General features: G+C 51.9%; 1 protein-coding gene and 1 long non-coding RNA gene across 5 annotated transcripts in view; one reads left to right on the top strand and one right to left on the bottom strand.

Moving 5' to 3' along the window:
* IRX5 (iroquois homeobox 5) overlaps nt 1-6,669 on the bottom strand; it is a 24,692-nt gene extending 18,023 nt beyond the window's left edge. The window contains exons 1-3 of one of the 2 annotated variants that reach the window (XM_077310942.1): nt 6,220-6,669; nt 4,067-4,472; nt 3,073-3,825 (exon numbers count right to left, since the gene is read on the bottom strand). In XM_077310942.1, the coding sequence (XP_077167057.1) occupies nt 3,073-3,825; nt 4,067-4,472; nt 6,220-6,465 (1,405 nt within the window). In that variant the 5' untranslated portion in view covers nt 6,466-6,669. Of the gene's footprint in view, nt 1-2,049; nt 3,826-4,066; nt 4,473-6,219 lie in introns of those variants that run through there. The other variant, XM_077310943.1, reaches the window with a different exon arrangement.
* A 2,835-nt stretch (nt 6,670-9,504) lies between these two features.
* Nucleotides 9,505-22,486, top strand: LOC143824080 (uncharacterized). 3 transcript variants are annotated; one of them, XR_013226683.1, is made up of 4 exons: nt 9,516-11,610; nt 12,834-13,052; nt 13,728-13,892; nt 21,397-22,486. It is a non-coding gene; the product is annotated as an uncharacterized LOC143824080 (long non-coding RNA). The 3 variants fall into 3 exon arrangements; XR_013226682.1 differs by lacking the exon at nt 21,397-22,486 and adding an exon at nt 17,380-19,771 and having other exon boundaries at nt 9,505-11,610; nt 12,834-13,892; XR_013226681.1 differs by having other exon boundaries at nt 9,507-11,610; nt 12,834-13,892.
* The last annotated feature ends 799 nt before the right edge of the window (nt 22,487-23,285 follow it).

Genomic DNA, 23,285 nt, shown 5'->3' with positions numbered 1-23,285 from the left:
GCTTTAAAAACAATTCGCTCATAACGCTTCCTGTTGCTTTTTATCGGAGTGGATTTTTAAAAAAAACCAACCACGACAACCTCATTTCTGAAAAGGCTAAAAACGCCAACCTTTGAGTCCCAGGAAGAAAAAAAAAAGTCGCCCATTAAGATTCTGCCCATTAAAAACCAAACAGGTTAAATTTCTTTAACGCCAAACGATTGCGCTAATCGGAAATCCATCTTTCTTTGTTTGTCTCTGTGTGTTTTTCTTCCCACCCGACCCGTCGATTGGGGTGGGGGGGGGGAGAAGACAAACACATGATTGGCCTTTCTTTTTCACTTCTCTTTCTCTCTTGCAAGAAAACGGAAAGAAAGGAAACCCGTACAACTTCTAAAGAGAGGGGCGCGAGAGAGAGCGAAGGAGCGCGCGCTCTACGTTTGAAATTCGGTACAAGCCTGACATCTACCTGTGAATTTGGGAACATTCCAGGAACGACCCTCCACCCCTCCATTTGGATGCGCTGATCTCCCCACAGACAGGGACCCCCCCCCCCACCTCCCCAGCAATTGCTTCTCCAGGACTTAATCGCCTAGAGGGCCGGTTAGATTCACACTGGGTGCAAGAAAAGAGCTATAGACTCGCATCCCACCCAGATTTCCAAAATCGGGTGGAAGCAGCGTGTGTGTGTGCGTGTGTGTGTTTGGGGGGGGGGGGAGGTAGCTAACTCTTGCATTCTCCCGTGGATTCTCATAATATGTATTCCCCCATCCCTTCTCCTTGGGAACTCCGCAGACGTCGGCGCTGGTAATAAGAGAGAAATATGGCATAAAATCGAACTCATTAGGAAAGTTCACAAAGCGGCTGATTTGCATCAACCCCGACACTGATTGGCAGTAATTAGGTTAGGAGCCGGGACTCGCCGGCCATCCGGCGCATTTTGGAACATTCTCTCCCTTCCCCCTCGAGTATTTCGCCGTCCCGCGCATTTTTGGGGTGGGTGCTTCCCCCCCCCCCATTCACGCCTCCCCGATTTAGTTGGCTTTCCCCCCCTTCCTCCCCAGTTCGAATTTGTAAGCTCAGGGCGAAAGACTCTGTGCAAACGCGGCTCTTCCGACACGCTCTCTGCTGAATCGGGACCGGCAGACCCGCTAGCTCTCTACACGAGATCCCTAATTTCCAAAACATCTCAGCAGGTCTTTCCAAGCCGCCCCCCCCTCCTCCCCAGCTTAAAAGAAGAAAAGACCGACGCTAAATCGAGCCACCCTTTTGCTCCCTAGAAATTCACCTTCCAGGGGCGGGAGGGGGGGGGGGACTCCCCAGGTCGGCTCAGGAGTCCTGTGGAAGTCAACACTGGGCTGCATTCTCCCCGCAATTCACAAAACGCACCTCGGTTCTCTTTAAACACAGGAGCTAGAACTGACTCCCCCCCCCCCCAAAAAAACCCACACAAACATTCAAAGATATATATTTTTTTTAAGTATAGATTCAAATGGGTAGCCGTGTTGGTCTGAAGTAGCACAATAAAATCAGATTCCAGGAGCTCCTTTAAGACCAACCAAGATTTATTCAAGGCGTGAGCTTTCGAGTGCTTGCACTCGAAAGCTCACGCCTTGAATAAATCTTGGTTGGTCTTAAAGGGACTACTAGACTCTGGTTTTCTTTCTTTCTTTCTTTCTTTCTTTCTTTCTTTCTTTCTTTCTTTCTTTCTTTCTTTCTTTCTTTCTTTCTTTCTTTCTTTCTTTCTTTCTTTCTTTCTTTCTTTCTTTCTTTCTTTCTTTCTTTCTTTCTTTCTTTCTTTCTTTCTTTCTTTCTTTCTTTCTTTCTTTCTTTCTTTCTTTCACGTGGTGTCACCGGGAGTGTTTATGGATCGCACCATGGCCCCAAACCAACCAACCCCTCCAGAGCTGTCTTTTTTTTTTACCATATGGATCTGCCTTGATCAACATTGATAATGGATGAAGCCCCGCCCCCATCGATCAAGACTTCCCAAACGGTTTGACACCCCTCTCCACCCCACCCCCCAGCAGCCCCCAAATTCTTCCACGTCGGGAATAACACCACCGATCATAATTCAATAGGCATAAAAATTTAATTTAAACTTGTATATAGATATTTATATATTTATATATTTATAATTTTTTTTTAAACTATGAAACAATTTTTTTTTTCAGGAGGGAGGGGAGGACACAGAAAATGTATATATTTAACAACCCAACATGAATGGCTGTACAGGTGGTTGGAGTCCATAATTTACTTCCCAAGATAATTGTGTTGCCGATTTAAATACAAAAAAAAAAAAGCTACATTAAATATACAAGAGAAGGTTTCATACAAATTGCTTCCTTCTTGTTTCTTCCTTTTAAAAACGTTGCCTGTCCTCTCTCCTCCCAAGACTTTCCTTCCCCCCCCCTCCTCTTTCTGAGAGGGTTATTCACTGCTCAGCCAAAATGGATTACAGTGCAGAGCGACTCCAATTTAAAACCCACCGCAATACCTTAAGATCGGAGTGGCAAAGCATAGGATCAGGCGCGACAGGGCAGCCCCATCCCGCCTTGCTCCAGTTTTAAACCATGGAAGTAAATTCCTTCCCAGCGGAGTCACATTGCGTAGGGGCAGGCAGGACAGTGCGATCCTATCCCGGGTTGCTCCGATTTACACCCAATCGCAATCCATGCATTGAGAGCGGAGTCACACTGCATAGGACCGTGCTCGACCGACCGATCCGGGGCCAACTGACGCCGCCTGAAGCCCGCTGAGATCCTTCCATTTAGCCTGGAGCAGCAAGCCATAGGATCGCGCTGGTGCCAGACTAAGCACCTCCTTGTTGCCTTTTTCTCTGAGCAAGTGTAATTTTATTTTTACTATTTTTTTAAAAAAATTATTATTATTAATATCACAACAATAACCGTCCAAAAACCGGGGGCCCATGGGCCTGCGAATAAATTAAAAATCCCAGACAAAGGAAGGAAGGAAGGAAGGAAGGAAGGCGGGCAGGCCAAGCGACCCGCCGCGCGCCGTCCGAGTCCCTTCGTGGCTGGCGGAGCGCGGCTAAAGCTCGGCGGGAGGCCAAGATTTAAAGGTGGGACGTACCTTTCTTCAGCTCGTAAGGCGAGTCTTTGCACAGCTCGAGCTGCGATTGGCTTCGGAGCAGCTTCGTCTCTTTGGCCAAGGCTTCCGCGCGGTTCAAAAGCGTCTGGTTTAATCCGTTCAAGTGCGCGCTCCCGTTGCCCGCCGCGCCCGCGTTGTGCAGGTGGCCGAAGGAGCCGTAGTTCGTGTAGCCCGGGTAAAAGGGGCCCGTGTAGTAGAGCGGCCGCGAGAGGACGGCGGCCGCGCCGCTGGGGAACGGGCACGGCGCGGACGACGGCGAGCGCGACGGCGGGGACTGCGCGGCGCCCAAGGGCGGCGGCGCCTGCAGGGGCGCCTCCCCGCTCCCGTGGCCGCCTCCGCCGCCGCCGCCCTCCTTGGCCTTGTCCGCAGAGGTGGCGATCTCCGCCAGGGACCACAGTTTCGGCTTGGCCAGCGCGGCTGCCTGCGGAGGCGGCGGGGGCGAGTGGATGACGGACGTGGCGTTGCTGGGGGGCAGCAGGGCGTGCAGCTCGGCCGACGGCGGCCGATACTGGAGGGGCAGCGGGTGGGGCGCCGCGGGCTCTTCTCCTCCGCCCGACGGCAGATGCTGGTGGGCCTGCAGCAGGAGGCGGCCCGGCACGCAGTGCGCCAAAGGCGGCGAGCATCGCGGGGGCGGCGGGGGCGCTTCGTCCGACGCTTCTTTGCAATCCGAGTCGCTCAGGGCGCCGTCGGGGTCTTTGCCCGGAGCTGGTCCTTTCTGCTCCAGGCCTCCTCCGCCTGGGGGGAAAGCCAAATGAGGCCTTTAGTGTCTCCAGTGCGCCCTCACCCCTCTTATTGCGTCTCCGAGGGCGCCCACCGATTCCACATTTCTCTGCAAAGGCAGGCAGCTTTTTCTCCCGGGAACCAGCACCCTGGTGTCGTCCCCCCCCCCACCCACACCCACACCCACAGCCGAAAAGTCCCCTAGGGCGAAGCCAGGCCTTCATTCGAGCCCCTCCCCGGCGGCTTCCCTTCCTACCTGTCTCGGGGGCCTCGGGGTCGCCCTTGTCCTCCAGCTTCTGCGGGTCGTCCTCGTCGTTCTTCTCCAGGTCGATGTTCTCCTCCTCTTCCTCGTCTTCGCTCCGGTTGCGCGGCGTCCAGGTCATCTTGTTCTCCTTCTTGAGGCGCCTGCGGGCGTTGGCGAACCAGGTGGAGACCTGCGTGAGGGTCATCTTGGTGATGATGGCCAGCATGATCTTCTCGCCCTTGGTGGGGTAGGGGTTCTTGCGGTGCTCGTTCAGCCAGGCCTTGAGGGTGGCCGTGGCGTCCCGCGTGGCGTTCTTGCGGTAGGCCGGGTCTCCGTAGGGGTAGGAGCCCAGGGGAGCCGCGTAAGGGTGGTAGCCCAAGGACCCCGCCATGCCGGGCGTGTGGTCGTAAGGGGAGCCCTGGAGAAAACGAGGGGTGGTGGGAGGGACAAGAAGCCAAGCAGGCAGAGGTGAGAAAGCGCCGGCCTTGGAACTGACGCGCCGTCGGGAAAGGGCGACGCGACCCCGATTTCGTCGCCAGTTTTAGAGGCGTCTCTCCCCCCCACTTTTCTCTAATGCCAGGCTGGGCCTAGAGGTACGCATCTTTCCAACCCACTGGCACCGTCCCCTGAACACACTGGCGAAAACACCTGGAGACGACCAGAAGGTGGACCCCGTGGATTGTCCAGCAGCCCCCCCCCCCGCCCCCGCGGGCATTTCCACCCTCTAAAGGCGCGACCGGCTTCCATCTCTGCCATATTATCCAGCGTTAAACGCGAACAAATTGCACTCTTCCCCCCCCCCCCCTCCGCCCCTCGGACACAAACCTTTTCCCAATCACAAGCCGGGCGGGAAGAAGACCCGCAGGGTCCGCAGCAGCGATGACCCTTCAGGGACACGCACGTATTTACACAGTTATTCCCCCCCCCCCAAAAAAAGCCAAGCCAAAGGGGGAAAAAGAAATCCGGACCAGCAAATGCTGCAATTCAAACCGATTTCACCTCGCCCGGCGTCCCAGGCCTAAATCGGCCTCTGGCGGCCGAGAGACTTCGCCGAGAAACGCTACGAGATCCCTCACTCAAGACAGGCTTTGCTTTCTGGAGAACACCGTCCAGAATTCGCTTCCAACCGAACCTCACCCCCCCCCCCCGGATTCTGGTGAGATGAGCCTGCTTCTTTGGCCAAAGTGCCCGAGGGAGAGAGCTTTCCCAGGTGTCCCGGGGGCGACAGGTAATTTATTTATTTTAAAATAAGACGACCAGTTATGAAAAGCAGGATTAAAAAGCTCCGCGATCGCGTCTCTGCAGCCGTGCTTTCTGCAATCTCTCTCGATCCTTTCCGTGGCTTTCAGCCGCCTGGTTGAGCCGGGATTATAGTTTTGCAATATTGCAGACGGCTAATTAAAGGAGCCGCGGGAGGGCAGCGGCTGCGTCCTCCCGGCCCTCCTTCTGCAGCCCGACGGAGGGGCCTCGGAACAACTGGACTCGAATTTAAGCCATTGGAGAAGGGGGTGGGGAGGGGGGGGAGACCGGGAAGGGGTGGTGTCGACATTCGCCTTTTTTTTTTTTTTTTATAAGCCTGCAAAATCAAGAGACTCCCGGCCTGCCGAAAGACCCCCTCCGCTGGAGACCGCCGTCTTTAAAAACTCGAGTAAACTACGCTGAACAGAGGCGGGGAGGCGGCGGGCTTTCCCTGCGCCGCGAACCCGGTAGACCTGCAAGACTTCGGAGCCCGCTCGCCTGAGCGAGGTTCCTGCAGCGCTGGGAGGGACTTGCTCGCGAGTAAACGCGGGGCACGGCAGGGCTGCCCTCCGGCGCGCCCTTTCCTGGGAGTAAGCCCCATCCCGCCGGGGAAGTTCCTTCGAAAGCAACGCGCCCGGGAATGCGCCGTAACTTTTTCCGTATGGAGGAAGACTCGGCGGCCACCGATTCGGATTGAAGCCCCCGCGGCGCCCCCGCGGCCGTTCCTCCGTTCCCGCGGACGGAGTTGCCCTTCTCTTCCCCGTACCTGACCGCCTCGCTTCTCCCGACCGGTCGGATTTGGGCACCTTCTCTCCTGCCCCCCCCCCAGCCTTCACCAAGTTTGTTCCCATTCCGGCTCCATCCCTCTCCGAGGTGCGGTCGCGATCCCCCCCCACCCCCCCACCCTCCCCAAAAGCCGCTCTTACCACGTAAGAGGAAAACGCCGCCGCGGCCGCGGCCGGATCCGCGCCGTACTGGAGGTGGGAGTTGTAGCCGGGCGACGGCGCGCTGAAGGCGGTGGAGCCGGCGTACGGAGAGAAAGCCGAGCCGGAGGACGAGCGGCCCAGCTCATCGGTCCGGGGCCCCGAGATCACGCTCGTGCTGTACGCCGGGCACGAGTAGAGAGCCAAAGACGCCGACGGCTGGTATAAGTAGCCTTGAGGATACGACATGGCCGAGCGCGGGCATGCAGCCGCGGCACGATCCGCCGCCCGGTCGGCTCTCCCCGTCGCTCTCGCCTCGTCCGAGGGCGCCTCTGCGAAGCCGGGCCGGCGGGCGGGCGGAGAGCCCCTGGGCTAGACGCGCGCCCCTCTTCGCCGCCTCCCCAGCGCAGCCGATCTAGCTGGGCGCTCTGGCGAGCGGTGCCTTTTCCCCCCTCCTCCTCCTCCTCCTCCTCCTCCTCCTCCTCCGGCTCTTTCTCTCCCCCCTTCCTCCTCCTCCTCCCCTCCCTCCCGCCTGCCTGCCTGCCTGCCTGCCTGCCTGCCTTCTTTTGGACGGAGAAAGGCGCGCTCGCGAGCCTCTCTCTCTCTCTGTCTCTCTGGCGTGCGCGCCCCCCTTTCCTTTGAGCCTCTCCAAAGGTCCGGCCAAGATGCGAAGTTGCAAATTGAGGTTTCTGACGCCTGCGACGCGGCGCGGGCGGAGCTCCACCTTTGGCGGGTGTTGGCAGAGGAAGGGAAGGAGGGAGGGCAGGGCAAGGAAGGGGGAGAGCGAGCGAGCGAGGAGGTTGGCTTGCTCCTGCTGGGCTTGCCACGGCTTAGCAGCCAGCTCAAGCGCTCCCTCTCGCTCGCTCGCTGGCTCTTTCGCAGACTCAACTGCGCCGGCTTCTGGTTGGCAATGGACAACCGAGAGCTGTTTCGCGGAGATCGCCTCCAACTTTCTTCATTTGCTAAATACACCATCAGCGCAATTTCCCTTTTGATTTATGGCGCGGGCTGCGAGCGCTGGAGAGGCCGAGGCGGTCGCCTGATGAAATAACATTTCATAATAAGATTTACTAGCCATTTCGAGGGAGGGAGGGAGGGAGGGAGGGAAGGGGACAAAAGAATCTGGACTCTCTGAGTCAACAATTAGACTCATGGCAATTAAAAGAAGGGGAGGGACAAAGCCCTCCTCCACTTCTACGGAAAGGGGCGCTGCACCTCCATTTGCCGCGCGATCCACAAAGCGGTGTGCTAAAGACACGGTCTCTCCCCAGGCAAACGACACTGAAGGCTGAGATTCACTTTCTCGAGAGCGGTTCTGATCCGGTTCTTCTCCCCCGACGCCATTCCAACTAGACTTTTCAGTTACTCGGTCCGGCTTTGCGGAACCGGTCCGCTGGCGAACGGGACGGCCATCCATAATTCGCTTCAGCCAGCGCTCGCCTCCCCCCCCCCTAACTCAGGGGGGTGGGAAATGCCACAGAAGCAATGTGTGGATCAAGCCGCCCGCTCCGGGTCCATCTTTCCGGAACCCCTTCCGTCTGGACGAAGTGCAAGGACCAGCAGCGCGGCTTAAGAGGCTTGGAGATCGCGGCGTCGGGGAGCCAGGTCGTATTTCCCCGCAGCTTCCGGCTACCGGCGTGGCCTTTGTTACGCAAGCGCCGGGTCTGGTCTTGGCCGTGGGAAAGTCATATGGAAATCTCGGATCTCTTTAGATTTTTTTTTCTCTTAGGGGAAAAAAGAACCTTTCAAGCTGAACCTACCTTACGGGGTTGTTGTGAACTCGCACACACTGTCGCTACCAATCCCCTGAGGGAATCGGAGGGAGGTGTAATCTATCCATCCGGACATTTTACATACATAAACTGAGATTCCGCCTCAAGATCAGTGGTTTCTCTAGAGAAACGCAGATAAACCACAGCCCCGAACAGGTGCGTGAATCCCCGGTCGAGGCGCTGGGACGATTCGGGCCTCCGGTGGATCGAGGCCCCAAAGCCCTCTTTCCTAGCTGATGGTTTCGGAAGGTCTACCAACACAGCCGGTTTGTTTGCAGAGTCTTTTCTCTCTTTTTTTCACAGTAGCGCTACTCGGAGTAGTGAATCCCCCCCACACCCACCTGTTGCTCTCTGTGCAAGAAGAAACAGCCAACGTCTAACTCCTCCCTCTCAAGATCCTTAAAAACAACAACAACAACAACAACCCCGTGGGGAGGTTTCTACATTTTAATATTTTATACACACACAGCTTTCTTTGTAAGGTGGGACTCCGAGGGAAATCCTTGCAGATCCGAGCAGGCCGTCTCCCTGGATTGGGGCAGATCTCTTTCTCAGCAGGGAAACACCCTCGGCGTGGGGAGGGGGATGTTTTCTCCCCCACCCCCCACAGCCTACTCCTTTTGGAGCAGCTGATGACCAAAGAGCCTCGGAGGGGGGAGGGGGGGCTCTCTCTGCCTCTGGTCAGCCTGGCGCTGTCGGTCCTCACTCCCACCCCGCCCCACTTTCTCCCCCGAAGTTTCGCGTCCCACCAACTAGCCATTCACAGAGTGCCGTCTCCCCTGAGGGGTCCTCTTCTGGTGAGTCTCAGGTCGCCCCTCCCCTCCCCTCTTTTTAAGGCATGCAACCTGATGGGGGCTGTTTGGTGGGGGGGGGGGTGGAGGAGAGGGAGGGAGAGAGAGAGAGAGAGAGAGAGAGAGTATTAAATAGTGACTTTGTGAATCTTAATATGGAGGAGGTCCGATACTCAGATGAGATGTTTCCCACCTCTCGCCTCTCTCTTTAGGGCTTCCAGCTTGCTGAAATCAAACTTGCGAGGAGCATCTTGAAAGTTGAGGCGGTGGCTCATGGGGGGGGGAGGGGTTTCCTCCAATTCAGAGGAAGGGTCGGTTCTCCAAAAGAACAGGTTTAAGCAAATCTTCCTCCGGATTCGTGTGGCGTGTCTGTCTGTCTGTCCGGACATGACATCTGAGGGAGGAGGCGTGCGCACGAAGGCTCATACCTTGAATAAATCTTCGTTGGTCTGAAAGGTGCCTGACGGGACTCTCCATTTGTCTGTCTGTCTGTCCCTTCCAAGACTGAGCTCGGATGAGATCTCCGAGCCTGAACCGAAGCGGACTGACAAACCCACTCCTGAATATCCCGCGGATTTGGGGGCGGCACGTCGCCTTGAAACCAGCGGGGTCCCCTTCGAGGCGCAGGCGTTTCCTCCGGCTTAAGCCGTCTAGAGCGCTTCGCTTCTTCCAAGCGAAGCTGCCCGGGCTTGCGACCTGTTCGGTGGGTCATAAATCAGCCTTTACGGGGAGGGAGTTAATGAACCGGTCTGGACGTTCTCTAGACAGAAAATGAAGCTGCGGTCTCCACACGACGGCACAAGGCTGGATTTCCTTTGCAACCGCGCTCGCCTTCCGACGGCGCCGTTTTGCCCGCGAAAGTCCGCCCGGAGACGTTGAAGGGTCAGGGGGCTGCAGCGCCGGGCTCTTGGAAGCGAGCCCTTGCTGGTTTACTTCCGAGTAAATAGCCACTTGCTCCACTTTCTGTGACGCTGTGCTCTCCAGCCCTGGCGCCCGAGGTCTTAATAACCCTTGCATTGCAGTAGAATTAGCTTCTTGCCCAACGTTTCGGCTGAACTGGGCTGAGGATCGAGCGGCTTAACCACACAGACCCCCCCCCCCTCCACAATCACTTTGCAAATGAATTCTCTTGATGACCTGGCACTCTTCCGGACCTGGGCGGGATGGGTGTAGTGCGGGGGGTCGAGAGAAGCTACAGATTGTCCCGCAAATTCGCACTCAGATCTCTAGGGAGTCCTGCATACCCCCTTTCTGGGGGGAAGGGCTTCCTTAAACTAGCAACAAGACTAAATATCCATGAGCAATTCGGTTCCTACTCCCGCGCCCTGCGAAAGCGCTCGAATGAGAAATACTGAAGAAAAACCACCGCACTTAACAGACTTTCGGAAAGTTTGGTTGCCTTTTTAAATACAACAATGCCCTCTTCTCCCCCTCTCCCTCTCTTTGTACATGGGGGGGGGGGGATACAGGGTGAACGTTCAAGAGACCACCCTGACCTGGAAACGTTCTGGAGTTAAAAGGTTTCCCTTCCAAGGTCCACCGTTTGTAAGAGGTCCAGATCTCTCCCTGTAAGGTGGGCCAGGATGGTCACTTACCTCCTTGACAGTGTTTAGGTGAATTAATTAAGACCATTTCTACCTGGCTGTTGCTGCCAATGGAGACCGGGAACTAACCTCTGTGCCCTTTTATTCTCACAACAACCCTGTGAGGTAGGCTGACAGTGACAGGCTTCCACAGCAAGCTTCCACAGCAGAATGGAGATTTTGAACCTCTCCGCTTTATCCCCAGCTAGTAAAGACACCCTGAGGCTATTTGGGCTGCACACTCGCTGATTTCCTATATAACCAACTTTGAGTCCAGTGGCACCTTTAAGACCGGCAAAGTTTTATTCAGGGCATAAAGGTTCGCGTGCAGGCACACTTTGTCCAAAAAGGCAACTCTGATACCTGAAGCTGCCTTAGCCTGAATCGTACCCTGGGTCCATCAAAGTCAGAATTGTCTACACAGGCTGGCAGCTGCTCTCCGGCTGAGTAGACAATCACCTGCTGCTTGACCCTTTCTCTTGAGAGGCGGGGAATTGAACTGGGGACCTTCTGCCTGCCAAGCAGGTGCTCTAATACTGAGCCAGCTAAAGCTTTTAACTGGAGTCGTCGGGGATTGAACCTGGGACCTTCTGCCTGCTCCCCTGGAGGAAGTAGCTGCTCTGGAGGGGTGGACTATATGGCACTATACCCCGCTGTGGTCCCCGTCCTCCCCTTCCAGACGGGTGTGCGGAATCCTCCTTTCCCTAGTGAGAACAATCCCCATCTGTGTATCTGAGAAAATATGTCGGGAGAGGCGGGGTATAAATTCACTGATAAATAAATAAAATAAATACACGCACAACCATCACATAAATTATATTTAAGTCTACTCTTCTTTCAGGTGTCTGGGCGGGAGGGGGAGCGGGCAGCTGAAAAGGAGGAAGGCTAGAAGGAAATTAGTTTGGGAGCAAAGCGGCTGCGCCTACCCATTTCCCTTTTAAATAGCGTTCCGGAAGCTTCGGGACTACGTTACCCAAGCGCCACTCTGCCCGCAGGCCCCGCCTCTCTCGTCTCTCCGCCCACTAATTGGCTGGTGGCTTCCTGAGGCTCCCGGATGACCGGCGTGGATTGGATCCCGCAGGCTGCCACTCCTCGTTGCCACAGAGACGCGCGGCCAGCCTGGCCGGCGCGTGCGGCGGAGGCGCTATGGGGCTGGCGGAGAAGTGTGCGCGGCTTCATCATTGCATGGCGGAGTCGCGCGCTCTCCTTGCCTGGCGCGCGCGAAGGAGGGAATCCGGATTTGCAAAGGTGAGCGAGAGCCGGGCAACCTCTAGGGGGAGGAGCAGAGCAGAGCGCCCCTTGCAACAATGTTGCTCCGGATTCCTCCCCCGCCCAGCCCCGCCCGGGGATTGGGCTGCCACCACCTGTGTTGTCCCCTTGTTTGCGGATGCCTCCCCATTTGCATGCGCGTTGCAAAGCGGGATTAGTCGCCTTTTGATCTGGGCAGAAACGTCAGCGCTTTCCACGGGGCCATTAAACCGCTGCCGGTAATTGACGGGCGTCTTGCAGAGAGGCGGGGCCGGCCGATTGTAAAGAAGTTCTCCCCAATAGTCTTTGTGGGTCTCTCTCTTTCTCACGCGCTAAACGGGTGCTCAGAGGGAAGCCCCGCGAGGCTTACTCTCAGGTAAGTGTGCCTAGGATCGCTCCTGTGGGGACCTGGGGTAACTTATGTGGCTTAGTCGGTTTTGAAGGCGCTGGGATGCAAGCCCTTTGCAAAGGGGCAGGGGTAAACTGCTCCCAAGTTGGGATTCTGGCAGGGGTCTGCAAGCAGGAGAGATGAGCTGCCCTTGTCTCCCTCTGTGATACAGCCATGGGGTGGCTTTGTGGTCTCCCTTCCCAATAGCCACCAGGCTCAACCCTGCTTAGCTTCCAAGATCTGGCAAGATCTGGTTGCCCTGGCCGTCTAAATCAAGGCCAGAGAATTCCCATCTCAATCCCTTCACTTTTGTGCCTGCAGCAAGTGAGTTTTCTGTTCCTTTTAATTCCGTCGTGGCGATAACGTTGTGGGTTTCTGATATCTTTAGTGACTGCCTTTCTTAATGCTGGTGAAGTACTGATGTTGGGGGTAGGTGATTTGTAATAAAAGAGGGGGTTGTGTATATGCACAGGACACATACAGGTACGCAACACTGTGTGTTTGAAGTCTGTTGAGTATGAAGTCTATTGGTGAGATTAGGGACATGAGCTCTGACATCCACATTTTTGTGCTTTTATCTGAACCGGTTCTGCAGATGTATTAATTTATTCCAGCGGCGTGGGGACTGAGGTCTTATTCTGCCAATCACATAGCTGTGAATGCCTCTCCATTTATTACTGTACAGATTTTTTTGCAATGACAACTCATTGAATTACAATAGTGAACACAACACACTGCGATACAATGCTCAAATAAGTCAGCTGGCTGTTAATATTTTCTGGAGGTGGAGGTTTCTGTCTTTCTAAAGTTGTATTATTCTATTTCTTCCTCACAGTCTCTTCCCCGGTTGGGTTTACTCGCCAGTGTTTTCCTTGGAAGATCTCCCTCTTCGTGTTCAGCAGGACAATTCCAAATTCCACATAAGATCACAGGTTTAGTCCTTCATCGGCTGTCCAGAGGAATTCGTTTTAAAGTCCAGCAAAGGGTAACCTTTGTGGTGGTTGTTGGACCATGTGGGGGTTGCACAGCTGTGATTATTGCTGCTGGGTGTGTTGTAAGTAAGACACTGGGTGGTGGATTCATGTTACTAGCAGGTGTAACGTTCAAGCTTGTAAATTAAGATGTGTTTCTACTATATGTTCAGACCAAGCGACTCTAATATTAAAACAAATAATGCTCATTAAGGCATTTATGTTGCTGATCTTTTAATATCAATTCACGGTGAAGGGCTTGCGAGCCCTCTCCCCCCGGAATCGGGATAAAACGTCAGAGTTCTGTTTGTATTCAAATGGCTAAAATGTATGAGGCTTGTGAATTACTGATTTGCTCCCCCCTCCCCTGTACTACATATCAAAGAACCCAGGCCCTTTGGAAACCCTGTCTAAATAGGATCCATCAGCTGAAATCTCTCAGGCAATTTACCAGTAAATTATTATTTGGTGTGTGTGTGCAAGTGATTATTAAATGTCGGTCCCAACTGCATTATTTTGTTTTAAGAAGCAAGAATCAAATTCGCCGTTCTTAAAAAAGATCACACGGGCTTGTTGCCTCTCGTAAACACACCGATTGCCCCTAAGCTGGGCTCCTGCGTATTTTTACATTTTCATTCCACACAGGTGTGCACTTTCATCAGTTTTCAGTTCCTCTGTGGCACGGATATTTTGTCGCCAGGTTAATTTGTATTGCTCTCTCTCTCTCTCTCTCTCTCCTCCCCCCCTCTCCCCCAAAGAGCTTCTATCATATAATCCTCCAACAATACTCTGTCTTCAGCAAGTTGGAGAGCTTTTAATGTATTTAACGTGGAGAGAGTGTGCATACCAAATGAGCACCAATTTGCATCTCGCTCTCTCTTTTACTTCTGGAATCATCGGCCCTGGACTCAGAGAGCCATAAGGTAAGACCAGTGCTATGTTAACAAACTCCTCAGGATAGCTGTCATTCTGGGGTTTTCTTTTTTGAAGGCTTCATTGTATTTGCAAGTTTGATTCCAGGTTTCATTAGTGCAGTGCGGCCTGGGTGGCCTTGCAAATCAGACGGTCTATCGTCCGTGCCATGCTCTTCGTGTTGGCGTGACAGTACAGTTTTGAAAGGGCCCTGGAGATAATTTTGGGAGGTATTGAAACATTTAGCGGAGGTTCCCTTGGCCATGGCTGCCGCCTTGTTTTTGTTTCACGTTTGAGGGTTCATTTCTTAAGGATGCCTCTCTCTCCTGCTTTGTCTGCACATGGGGAGATTCTGCAGGACCAGGCTAGGAGGCCCTTTCCTTAGAGAGAGTCTGTTTTATTCTTTAAAGAAGAAAAAGTGCAGAGGAATTTAAATCTCTTCGCCTTTAACGGGCCCCTCGTTGACTGTTTGATTAAAGGCAAATATAAACTTGATGCCCACTTGCCTCTGCTTGGTGTTGACCATAACATCGCAGCTGAGAAGTTGGCTTCTCTTTGCTGAAATGGCCTGGTTTTTCAGATCACGCACGCTAAACCAGTCTAATGCGAAGGCTGCATTTTTATAAGTAGATGGAGACTTGGTCACCCAGGTGCCTAAAGCTAGAATTGCTAGCAGGGAAAATGCAGGCCATAGTGGGTGAGATATCAGCATTGTGTAAGAACCGAGCTTGAGTGTGGTGATACCTTTAAGAACTGCAAAGTTTTGTTCAAGGTGTAAGCTTCATGTGCATGCACACTTCGTCAGACACAAACTCGGCTCTGCTGCTTCAGCCCAATATGGCTCCCTATCTGAGTCTCTCCAGATGGATAAGATTCTTGTTTGACTCCATGCGGCACTTCTCCCACCTTGGTATTCTTATTGCCATATTTAATGCAGTTCTCTTAAGCTTTGAGATCACCTATAAGAACGGTGCTTGCCCAGGGGCAAAATCACCCCCTAAGAATTTGTCTCTCCCCCCACCCAATCTCCCCACCTTGTAGCTCATAGCTGGGTTAGAATTTTAGCTTGGAACCTGGATGCTTGATTTACTTCTTGACGGTGTTGATTTTTGTTCTGTGTTTTGGTTGTGGTCTAGAGGGTTGCCTTGGAATTGCCTAATTGCTAGAGACATTAATAGTTCTGCCCATGAGGGAAAGGCAAGGCTGAGTTGTCCAAGGCCACCCAGAGAGTTAATGGCTGTCGATAATTAGAATCCATGTTTTCTGGATCAGGCCCAGCCCTCTGGCTACTCATCCACATTTGGCTCTCTTCGCCAGCCATTTGGGTGTGCTTTGGAGAAATGTAATCGAACAGATGCAATTAACAGGTGTGTTCAAGTATTAGTTTTTAGGGAAGATGATTCTCCCCCCCCCCCTTTAACTTTTACTGGAAGGCTACATGTGGGAACACAGATCTCCGCAGGCTGAATTCGCCTTATGTGTGGTGCTGGGCAGATGCTCGGCTCTGTTTCCCCGAGGTAACCCCGTGTGTGGGCCGTGCTGCTTCAGACTGCAGGTAGGGAGGACACATGATAGGGTTTGGGTGTTCCCAAATAATTAAAAGGAAATCCCCGCCTATGGAAAGCTAGCAGGCCAGGAAGACTGCTAGGCTTGTGGCTGCCGTCCTCCAGGTCAGGCCTGGAGGGTTCCCATAATTCCAAGATGGCTTGGGGCTTGCGGCTTCCGTGGATTCCTCCATGGTCAAAAGGTTGTTCTAACCACTACCCCAGCCTGGGTCTTGCAAACCACCTGGCTGATTAAGAGTTCCTGAACTGGATAATGGCCATAGATTCGAAAAGAAGATGGGTGGGAGGAGTCATTTGCCGTCCCTGTGAGTTAAGTCACTAGGGCCTAGTCTGCACACGTAGGATAATGCACTTCCAATGTGCTTTGGCAGCTGGATTTTCCTGTGCAGAACAGGAAAATCTACTTCGAAAGTGCATTGAAAGTGCATTATCTATTGCAGGGGTAGTCAAACTGCGGCCCTCCAGATCTCCATGGACTACAATTCCCATGAGGCCCTGCCAGCAGATGGACATCTGGAGGGCCGCAGTTTGACTACCCCTGCTGAAGACCTGATATTTGTAGCTTGGAGATCGGTTGTAATTCCAGGAGATCTCCTGCCACTCCTTGTGTGGAGAATAAATAGGGTTGCCCTCTCCTTCCCAGTCTTACTGAAGTTAAATGCAAAGAGGGATTCAAATGAGGGGAGGGGGGGTCTTTTCCAAAAGTGCCATCCTGCTCACAGAGAGAGCAATTCCACGAATGCACCCAAGCCCTTTACTCCTTTCAGGAGAGGAAGGAAAGAGAAGAGAAGGGAGAGCTCCTTTCATACTCTCTCCTTTGGTATGAAACAGCTTTTTGAAAAGCGCTTACTTAAAAACAGGTCGGGCCAGAGATGTAAACATTTCTCTCCTCCCAAGGAGCGGTGGGGGGGGGGGACAGGCTGTGCGGCTGATGAAAAACAAGAAATGGGTGTTTCGTCTTTTATTAAATCAGCATTTCGGCTGTTGAGTGATGCCTCCAACCTCTCGCCCTGCAAAGCAGGTGTAAGGTGGCAGTCCATTACTCACGAGTAGCGTTTAAAGTTTCTCACGGGAGCCTTTCGGATTCCCCTTTGGGAACTCCTTCCTTTGTTGCAAGAGGCGGAAAAACATTTATGCAAGAGCTGCGGAGCGTTCGGCCCCCCCTTGCTAAAGCCGCTACTTTAGATCCTTGTTGGTTAAATCTCGGTAGAAAAGGGGAGCAAAGATTAAAGGGAAAGAGAAACATTTGCAGATGTCAGCTTATTCTTGCGGTTTCACCATTAGTCGGGCGTGATGGAGAGGAGGGAGTGTGGCTCGGTGGAAGAGCCTCTGCTTGGCCTGCAGAAGGTCCCTGGTTCAATCCCGGTTATCTGCAGTTAAGAGGATCTGGTGGGAGGTGCATGTGAAGAATATCCTGCAGGGAGCTTCAGAGAAGATGTGTATTCATATTTAGATTAGGAACTTCTTGGCATTTTAAAAATTATCCCTGCCTGTGTCCTGATTGACTCTGTTGGAGACTTCCTACCCCCTTGAGTACACTTCCTACTCACCTCCAGAAGGACAGTTAGTCAGTTAGACAGAACTCTCTCTCGCCTCTCTTACTCACAAAGTTTCTCTTCTTATAATAAACATTTACTCTTTAAACTCTGCCAACAGTACCACGTACTGAGGCTTTCTACTTCCAAAACGAATGCTCTGCTCTTGAGCTCTGACTTGGGTTGCCACCTCTGTATTGGGGAAAGAACTGGAGATTTAGGGGGTGGAGCTGGAGGGGGGCAGGGTTTGTGGAGAGACTGCAGTGGGGTATAATGTCATGGGTTCCACCCTCCAAAACGGCCCTTGTCCTCAGATGGACGGATCTCTGACACCTGGAGATCAGCTATGAAACAGGTCAACCGCACAATCTCCTGTGTTTTGTCTCCGTGTGTGATAGGGATGCCTGAAGACCTGCAGACTGGGAGAGAATCTGCTTGGCCTCCAGCAGCTTTTGTGAGAGAAGACAGAACGGATTGCAGATCCCGTCTTCTTTAGGCAACGCAGTGAAACACGGACGGGGGGCTGTGACTCCGGGTGTATTGGCGATGCACTAAATAACACCGCCTCTCCGTTTATTGCCAGCTCCGCTGGATAATATGCAGCTATAAAGCCTTTACGAGGATTGCTTTTTATTAAGAATATATATATATATATATATATATATATATATACTCTGTCCCTCTGTGGGTGCCAGCAGGGTGGGGAGAGGCTATAATTTCTTGGTAATTATAGTGGCTCCGGGGCGGCAATGGGTACAGAAAGACCAGCCAGAGAGGGGAAAGATTCCCCAGCAGGCACAAGGGTTGGGGAGCGCTCCCAGGGAAATGGGCTGTTGGATGCCAGCCCCAGTGCCAGGGCACTCCTCTTCGCTCCCACCCATTCAAAACAGCTGTGAACCAGGTTGCCAGCCTTCAAGTGGGAGCCTGGAGATCTCTTGGGATTACAGCTGATCTCAAAACTATGGAGATCCATTTCCCCAGAGAAAATGGCTGCTTGGGAAGGGGGACACTGTGGCCTGCTACCCACTGAGTTGAAGCCCCTCTCCTCCCCAGACCCTGACCTTCCCAGGCTCTACTCTCAGCTCCCAGGAATTTCCGAACCCCATAGTTGGCTTCTCTAGTCCTTAATTTGGCCCTTTCATTGTACTGCTATAGAACACTTTTATATTGCTTCAGAAACTTTTGTATTATGGTGATTTGTGTTTGAGTTTTTCAGTGGGTCCTTCCTTCCTTCCTTCCTTCCTTCCTTCCTTCCTTCCTTCCTTCCTTCCTTCCTTCCTTCCTTCCTTCCTTCCTTCCTTCCTTCCTTCCTTCCTTCCTTCCTTCATCTCTGTCTCCTCTGTCTCTGTCTCTCTTTCAGATTAAGCAAGTGAAGCTGGAGGAAGTAGCAAAAGGATGGTATAGTCTGGCAGACAGACGGACACTGCTGGAGAGCATGATTGACACACCGAGGCAGGAAAGGAGCTGACTGATGCTCTTGAAAGCAGAATCCTTGACCACCTTGTTCAAGGAACTCTGCGCTAGAGATACTGGCCATATCCGTACGGGCCCTGTCTCACTCCCTCGGAGTGGTTTCTAAAAAGGGAAGAAACCAAAGGCATAATTAGGGATTTGAACCAGTCTGGCCCCGAGAAGCTCCATTCAGGGGTCCCTTTTGCAGTGTCCATGGGCCCACCACTGTCCCTGGAGCCAGCTGACCACTTTCCAAAACTGGGCAGGGCCGGTTGAGGCTCTTGCACAGCAAGGCTTGTGACTGGCCATTGAAGGTTTGATTGGCCGTGCAGGGTGTTAAAAAGCATTGATTTTGGCAGCAGCTGCCGTCACAACCCAAGGATCGTCATCGTGTAACTGAAGGTAAGGCAGGGCGGCCATTTTGTGGCTGGCTGCGTCTCCTGTGGCAGCCATTTTGTAGCTGTGCTCACTGTACTGCATTAGAATTCCAAAGGTGCCGGACCATATTTAAACTGTGCCAACACTTGCTTATGGACATAGTATAGTATTTGGATCCATTGTGTGTGTGTGTGTGTGTGTGTGTGTGTGTGTGTGTGCGTGCAGGGGGGGTTCCAATATTTCTAAGCTTCTAATCTGGAGTATTGGATTTGATTCCACACTCCTCCTTGTGCAGCCAACTGGGTGACCTTGGGCCGGGCGCAGTTCTCTTAGAGCTGTTCTCACAGTGCAGTTCTCTTGGAGCTCTCTCAGATCCACCTACCTGACCAGGGTGTCCGTTGTGGGGAGAGGAAGGCAAAGGTGTTTGTAAGATGCTTCAGGATATGAAAAATCAGCTCTTCTTAATCCTGAATATTTTGAAGATCTTTCAGGATTTCTTTTTTTGACATCCCGAAAATTCTGGGTTCTATTTGGGAGACTCAATTATATCCAGAAAATACCAGTTAAGGCATTTTCAGATAAACGTTAGACTGAGTTATATCCGTAGGTGCAACCCTACTTTAAATGCTTTGGACAAATTTTATAGTTTCTTTTGGAACGCTAAGCTCCTCCCGAAATGGGTTTCTATACGGTAAGACAGGCCAGACCTGAATGTCCAAATCCTTTGCATGCATATCTCTATCTAAATGCCAAGTCTGATTACACTTTAGAGCGTAATCCATCTTCAGAGTGGGATTTATAGAGAATCTTTACGGGGGGAGAGAGCATTGATTTGCTCTGGCTGCAGTCGAGTGGCAGATTTTTGATTGGCCGCAATTTGCTAGGCAGGATAGTCCCTTTTCCGCTTGCCCATCTTTTCTCGAGCTCCTTGCTGCTCCCACTAAGGGTTTAAAGCAGGGGTGGGCAAACTGCGGCCCTCCAGAGGTCCATGGACTACAATTCCCATGAGCCCCTGCCAGCGTTCGCTGGCAGGGGCTCATGGGAATTGTAGTCCATGGACCTCTGGAGGGCCGCAGTTTGACCACCCCTGCTTTGCAGGATGGGACCGTTCGGGAGAAGGGATTTGGGTGGCAAGGGAGGTTTCACCTGCGCTCCCATCCCCTTCGAGTGCTGACTCGGCTCGGCCTGTGCGGGCGATGATGGATTTGTTTGTGACGGATTGTAGGAAGCAGCCATCGATTTTTCAATATTTTTACCTTAAAATTATTTACAATTGTAACCATGGGGATGTGTTTCCATGGGCTGTCGGCTTCTGAAAGGCTGGGGATAATATTCCCGGGTCCCTGACAAGACAAATTATCTATAATGAGCACAGTAGCTGAAGGGTATACTTTTATTTTAAAATATGTCAATAACCTCAGTGACTAAACGAATATTGATTCAGCGTAACGTGAGTAACGTGAAAATGAGCTCTTCAAGGGGAGGGGGGGGGGAAGGCTTGCTTCCTTTCTCCCCTCTCCTCCCTCCCCTTGCCTAGCTTTGTAGCAAAGTGGGCTTCTGTTCTTTACAGCTGCCTGTCAAAACTGTGCTGCAAAACAAACAAGTCAGGCTCCCCGAAACGAGGGCCACTTCTCTTGGAAATGGCCTTCCTCGCTGTCAGGCTTGTGCGGTTGAAATCACGGCATGGGAAAGGTCTCAGGGTCGTTGCAACCTGCAAGGGGGCCCTGGCCTCCGTTGGGGGCAAGCGTTTAACATTTTAAAACGGGATAGCACCAGCGATCCAGCTGCCCTTTTGCAGCTCTTCCCTACCCTTAAGCTGTTCGGCATGCATTGTTCTTTCTTTTTACATTCACGACGACCCTGCGAGGTAGATCAGGCTGACTGGGGAGGATCTGTGGCTCATTGGGAGAGCCTTTGCTTTCCATGCGGAAGGACCCAGGTTCAGTCCCCCGGCATCTCCGGTTTAAAAAGAACCAGGCAGCAGTAAGTAATGCGAAAGGCCTTTGGCTGAGACTTTTTCTTACCATCAAGAAACCACTGAAACATTCCGCAGGCTTTGAGAAACCCCAGAAATAGCACAATAGTGCAGAATCTGGTTGGGAAGCAGAGCCATGAACACCTGCCCAAAGCCCTTCCCCTCCCCTCCCCTCCCCACCCCCTCCAGGCCCAGCATTGGCTATTTTGAGAGCAGGGGCAGGTTGACATTGACCATACATGGTCATATCACCCAATAAATGTTTAACAATTTTTTAAAAATTAAATGCCAGTAAAGAGGCCTTTTCTTAATTAATTGCCAGTAAAGAGGCCTTTTCTTAATTTAATTAATTGAAAGACAACTTTTTTCTTTCATTTTTGCTTGGAGCTAGAAATGGCAAGGGATTGGACAAGATGACCTTTATATTCCCTTCCAACTCTATAGTTCTGTTGTTCTCTGTGTCAGAGCTTTTTATTGTCCAGCTTTTTATTGTCCAGCATGAATTATCTTGGTTGCCAGTGACATGTCTTTTCTGGATCTTTAAGCTAGGATGTCTGTTTTCTCTCTCTCTATTACTCTCAATGAATTATTTTTTCTGTCTTTCATTTAGGGACGATTCCCTTTCCCAGCGAAACCGACGCCCTTGTGCCGGCATCGTCTGAGTTGCTACATAATTCCAAAAAAGGCCAGCGTGTTCCTCCCCTTTCTATTTACTGTGTGCACACATTTCATTTCCAGGGTGGTTCGGTTTGCCTTCGTTGCATCCGACGGCCGCTTTGACCTGTTGTATTTATTTCGGTGCCCATACGCCGCTTCCCTTCGCTACCTTGCCTGGGAGAAAACAGGGAGACAATTATTCCCGAGAAGACACCTAGCCCCTTGGACTTGGTGGTCCTCGGTCTGAAAGACTCTTCACCAAAATCCAAATCACTGTGGTGAGGAACCTGGGCATGTTAGAACTGGAAGAGAAATTGCACGGCTGCGCCCATGTGATTTTTGCCTCCCAACCTCATTTGCTAGTTGTTGCTTTCTTGGGCTGCCAACACCAAACTGAGACATTTCTGGAGGTTTGGGGATGAAACCTGAGGACGGGCAGGGTTTGGGAAGGGGGGAAATAATACCTTGGACGCCCCCCCCCTCCAAAACCAGCCACTCGCTCCAGAGAAGCCGATCTCAGTGATCTGGTTTAAATGGCTGTGACCCATTAAAGACATCTATGCCCCCCACCCTAGAAGCAGACGGAAGCAAAACAGCTGGCTTAAATCGCTGCCAGACGTTTAATCCTTCCTGGGTGGCCACCCCTCTTTCTCGCAGCCCAGGCAAGGGGGATCCAAATTGGCTGGTTCTGTTTGGGTCCACCCAGAACCAGAATGTTTAGGTTTGTTCCCATCCCTAATAAGTAAATAGACTATGCTTTTTTTATTTACCTGCAGAAGGAGATATCTGATTAGCTTCTTGCTTTTATATTCTAAAAAGGCTTTGTTTTATTTTTTTTTGCTTTGCTATTCCTTTGTAGCATCCGCAGATCTGGATTTATTTTGTTCCCGCACTCACTGCCTCTTGCTGCAATTCAATCTGGAGCTTATCTAGTAACTCTCCTCAATTTTATCCTGTGTTTGATCCTAAACAGCCTGATGGAGAGTTTTGGTGCAGTCCCTTGGGATATTTTGGCTGGTTTCAATAAAAGATATGACACTGTTGATTGCTTTGGAAGTAATTTTTGTATGTTGTTGGGGGCGTGGGATCTGGAGGGCTGCAGGGATGTCCTGGGTTCGGATCTGCTGCTTGAGCATTAATACGATGAATCCTGAAGAAGTCAGTTTATGCTGCCTGGCCCACCTTGGTGATTTTTTTTCCATATTTGTTATTCTCAACCAAGAAGCCAGTTCAAGCAACATATAACGGTGTAATTAAACAATTAAAACCTCAGTACTCCAGGGGGAAAAACACCTTCAAATTAAAACATGCATTAAACCGACGTGAATAAAATGCATGCAGTGAGATGGCCTTGAAACCTAGCAAGAAAAGAATAGCTGTTTTTTTTTATACCCCACTTTTCACTACCCAAAGGGAGTCCAAAGGCGGTTTACGAACACTTTTCCCTTCTCCCCACTTCAGGTGCTCTGAAGTAGGTGGGGCTGAGAACTCTGAGAGAACTGCTCTGTAATAATAGCTCTAAGTGAACTGTGACTAGCCCAAGGGCACAGCATGTGGATGAGTGGGGAATCAACCCCGGTTCTCCAGATTAGCATGTACTGCTCTTAACTACTACCCCACAGTTCACATTGGCTTTCAGTTATGAAACAGATGGAGGTCAAAGCAATAATGCTGAGAAGGAGGAAGACCAGTTCACCCAGGAAGAAAAGGAAGCCACTGAACTTATCCTGTCACCGGTGAAAATATTATTTCTGTGTGTGAGCTTGACATATTTACAAACAGTGTTTTGAGGAGGAGTTTTGTGTGTGTGTTCCTTTTAAGAATGCATATCCAGAATCAATC

Source organism: Paroedura picta, chromosome 14 (assembly GCF_049243985.1).
Source record: "Paroedura picta isolate Pp20150507F chromosome 14, Ppicta_v3.0, whole genome shotgun sequence".
NCBI lineage: Eukaryota > Metazoa > Chordata > Lepidosauria > Squamata > Gekkonidae > Paroedura > Paroedura picta.
Note: the sequence above shows the minus strand (reverse complement) of the source record. Positions and strands in the feature narration are given on the sequence as shown.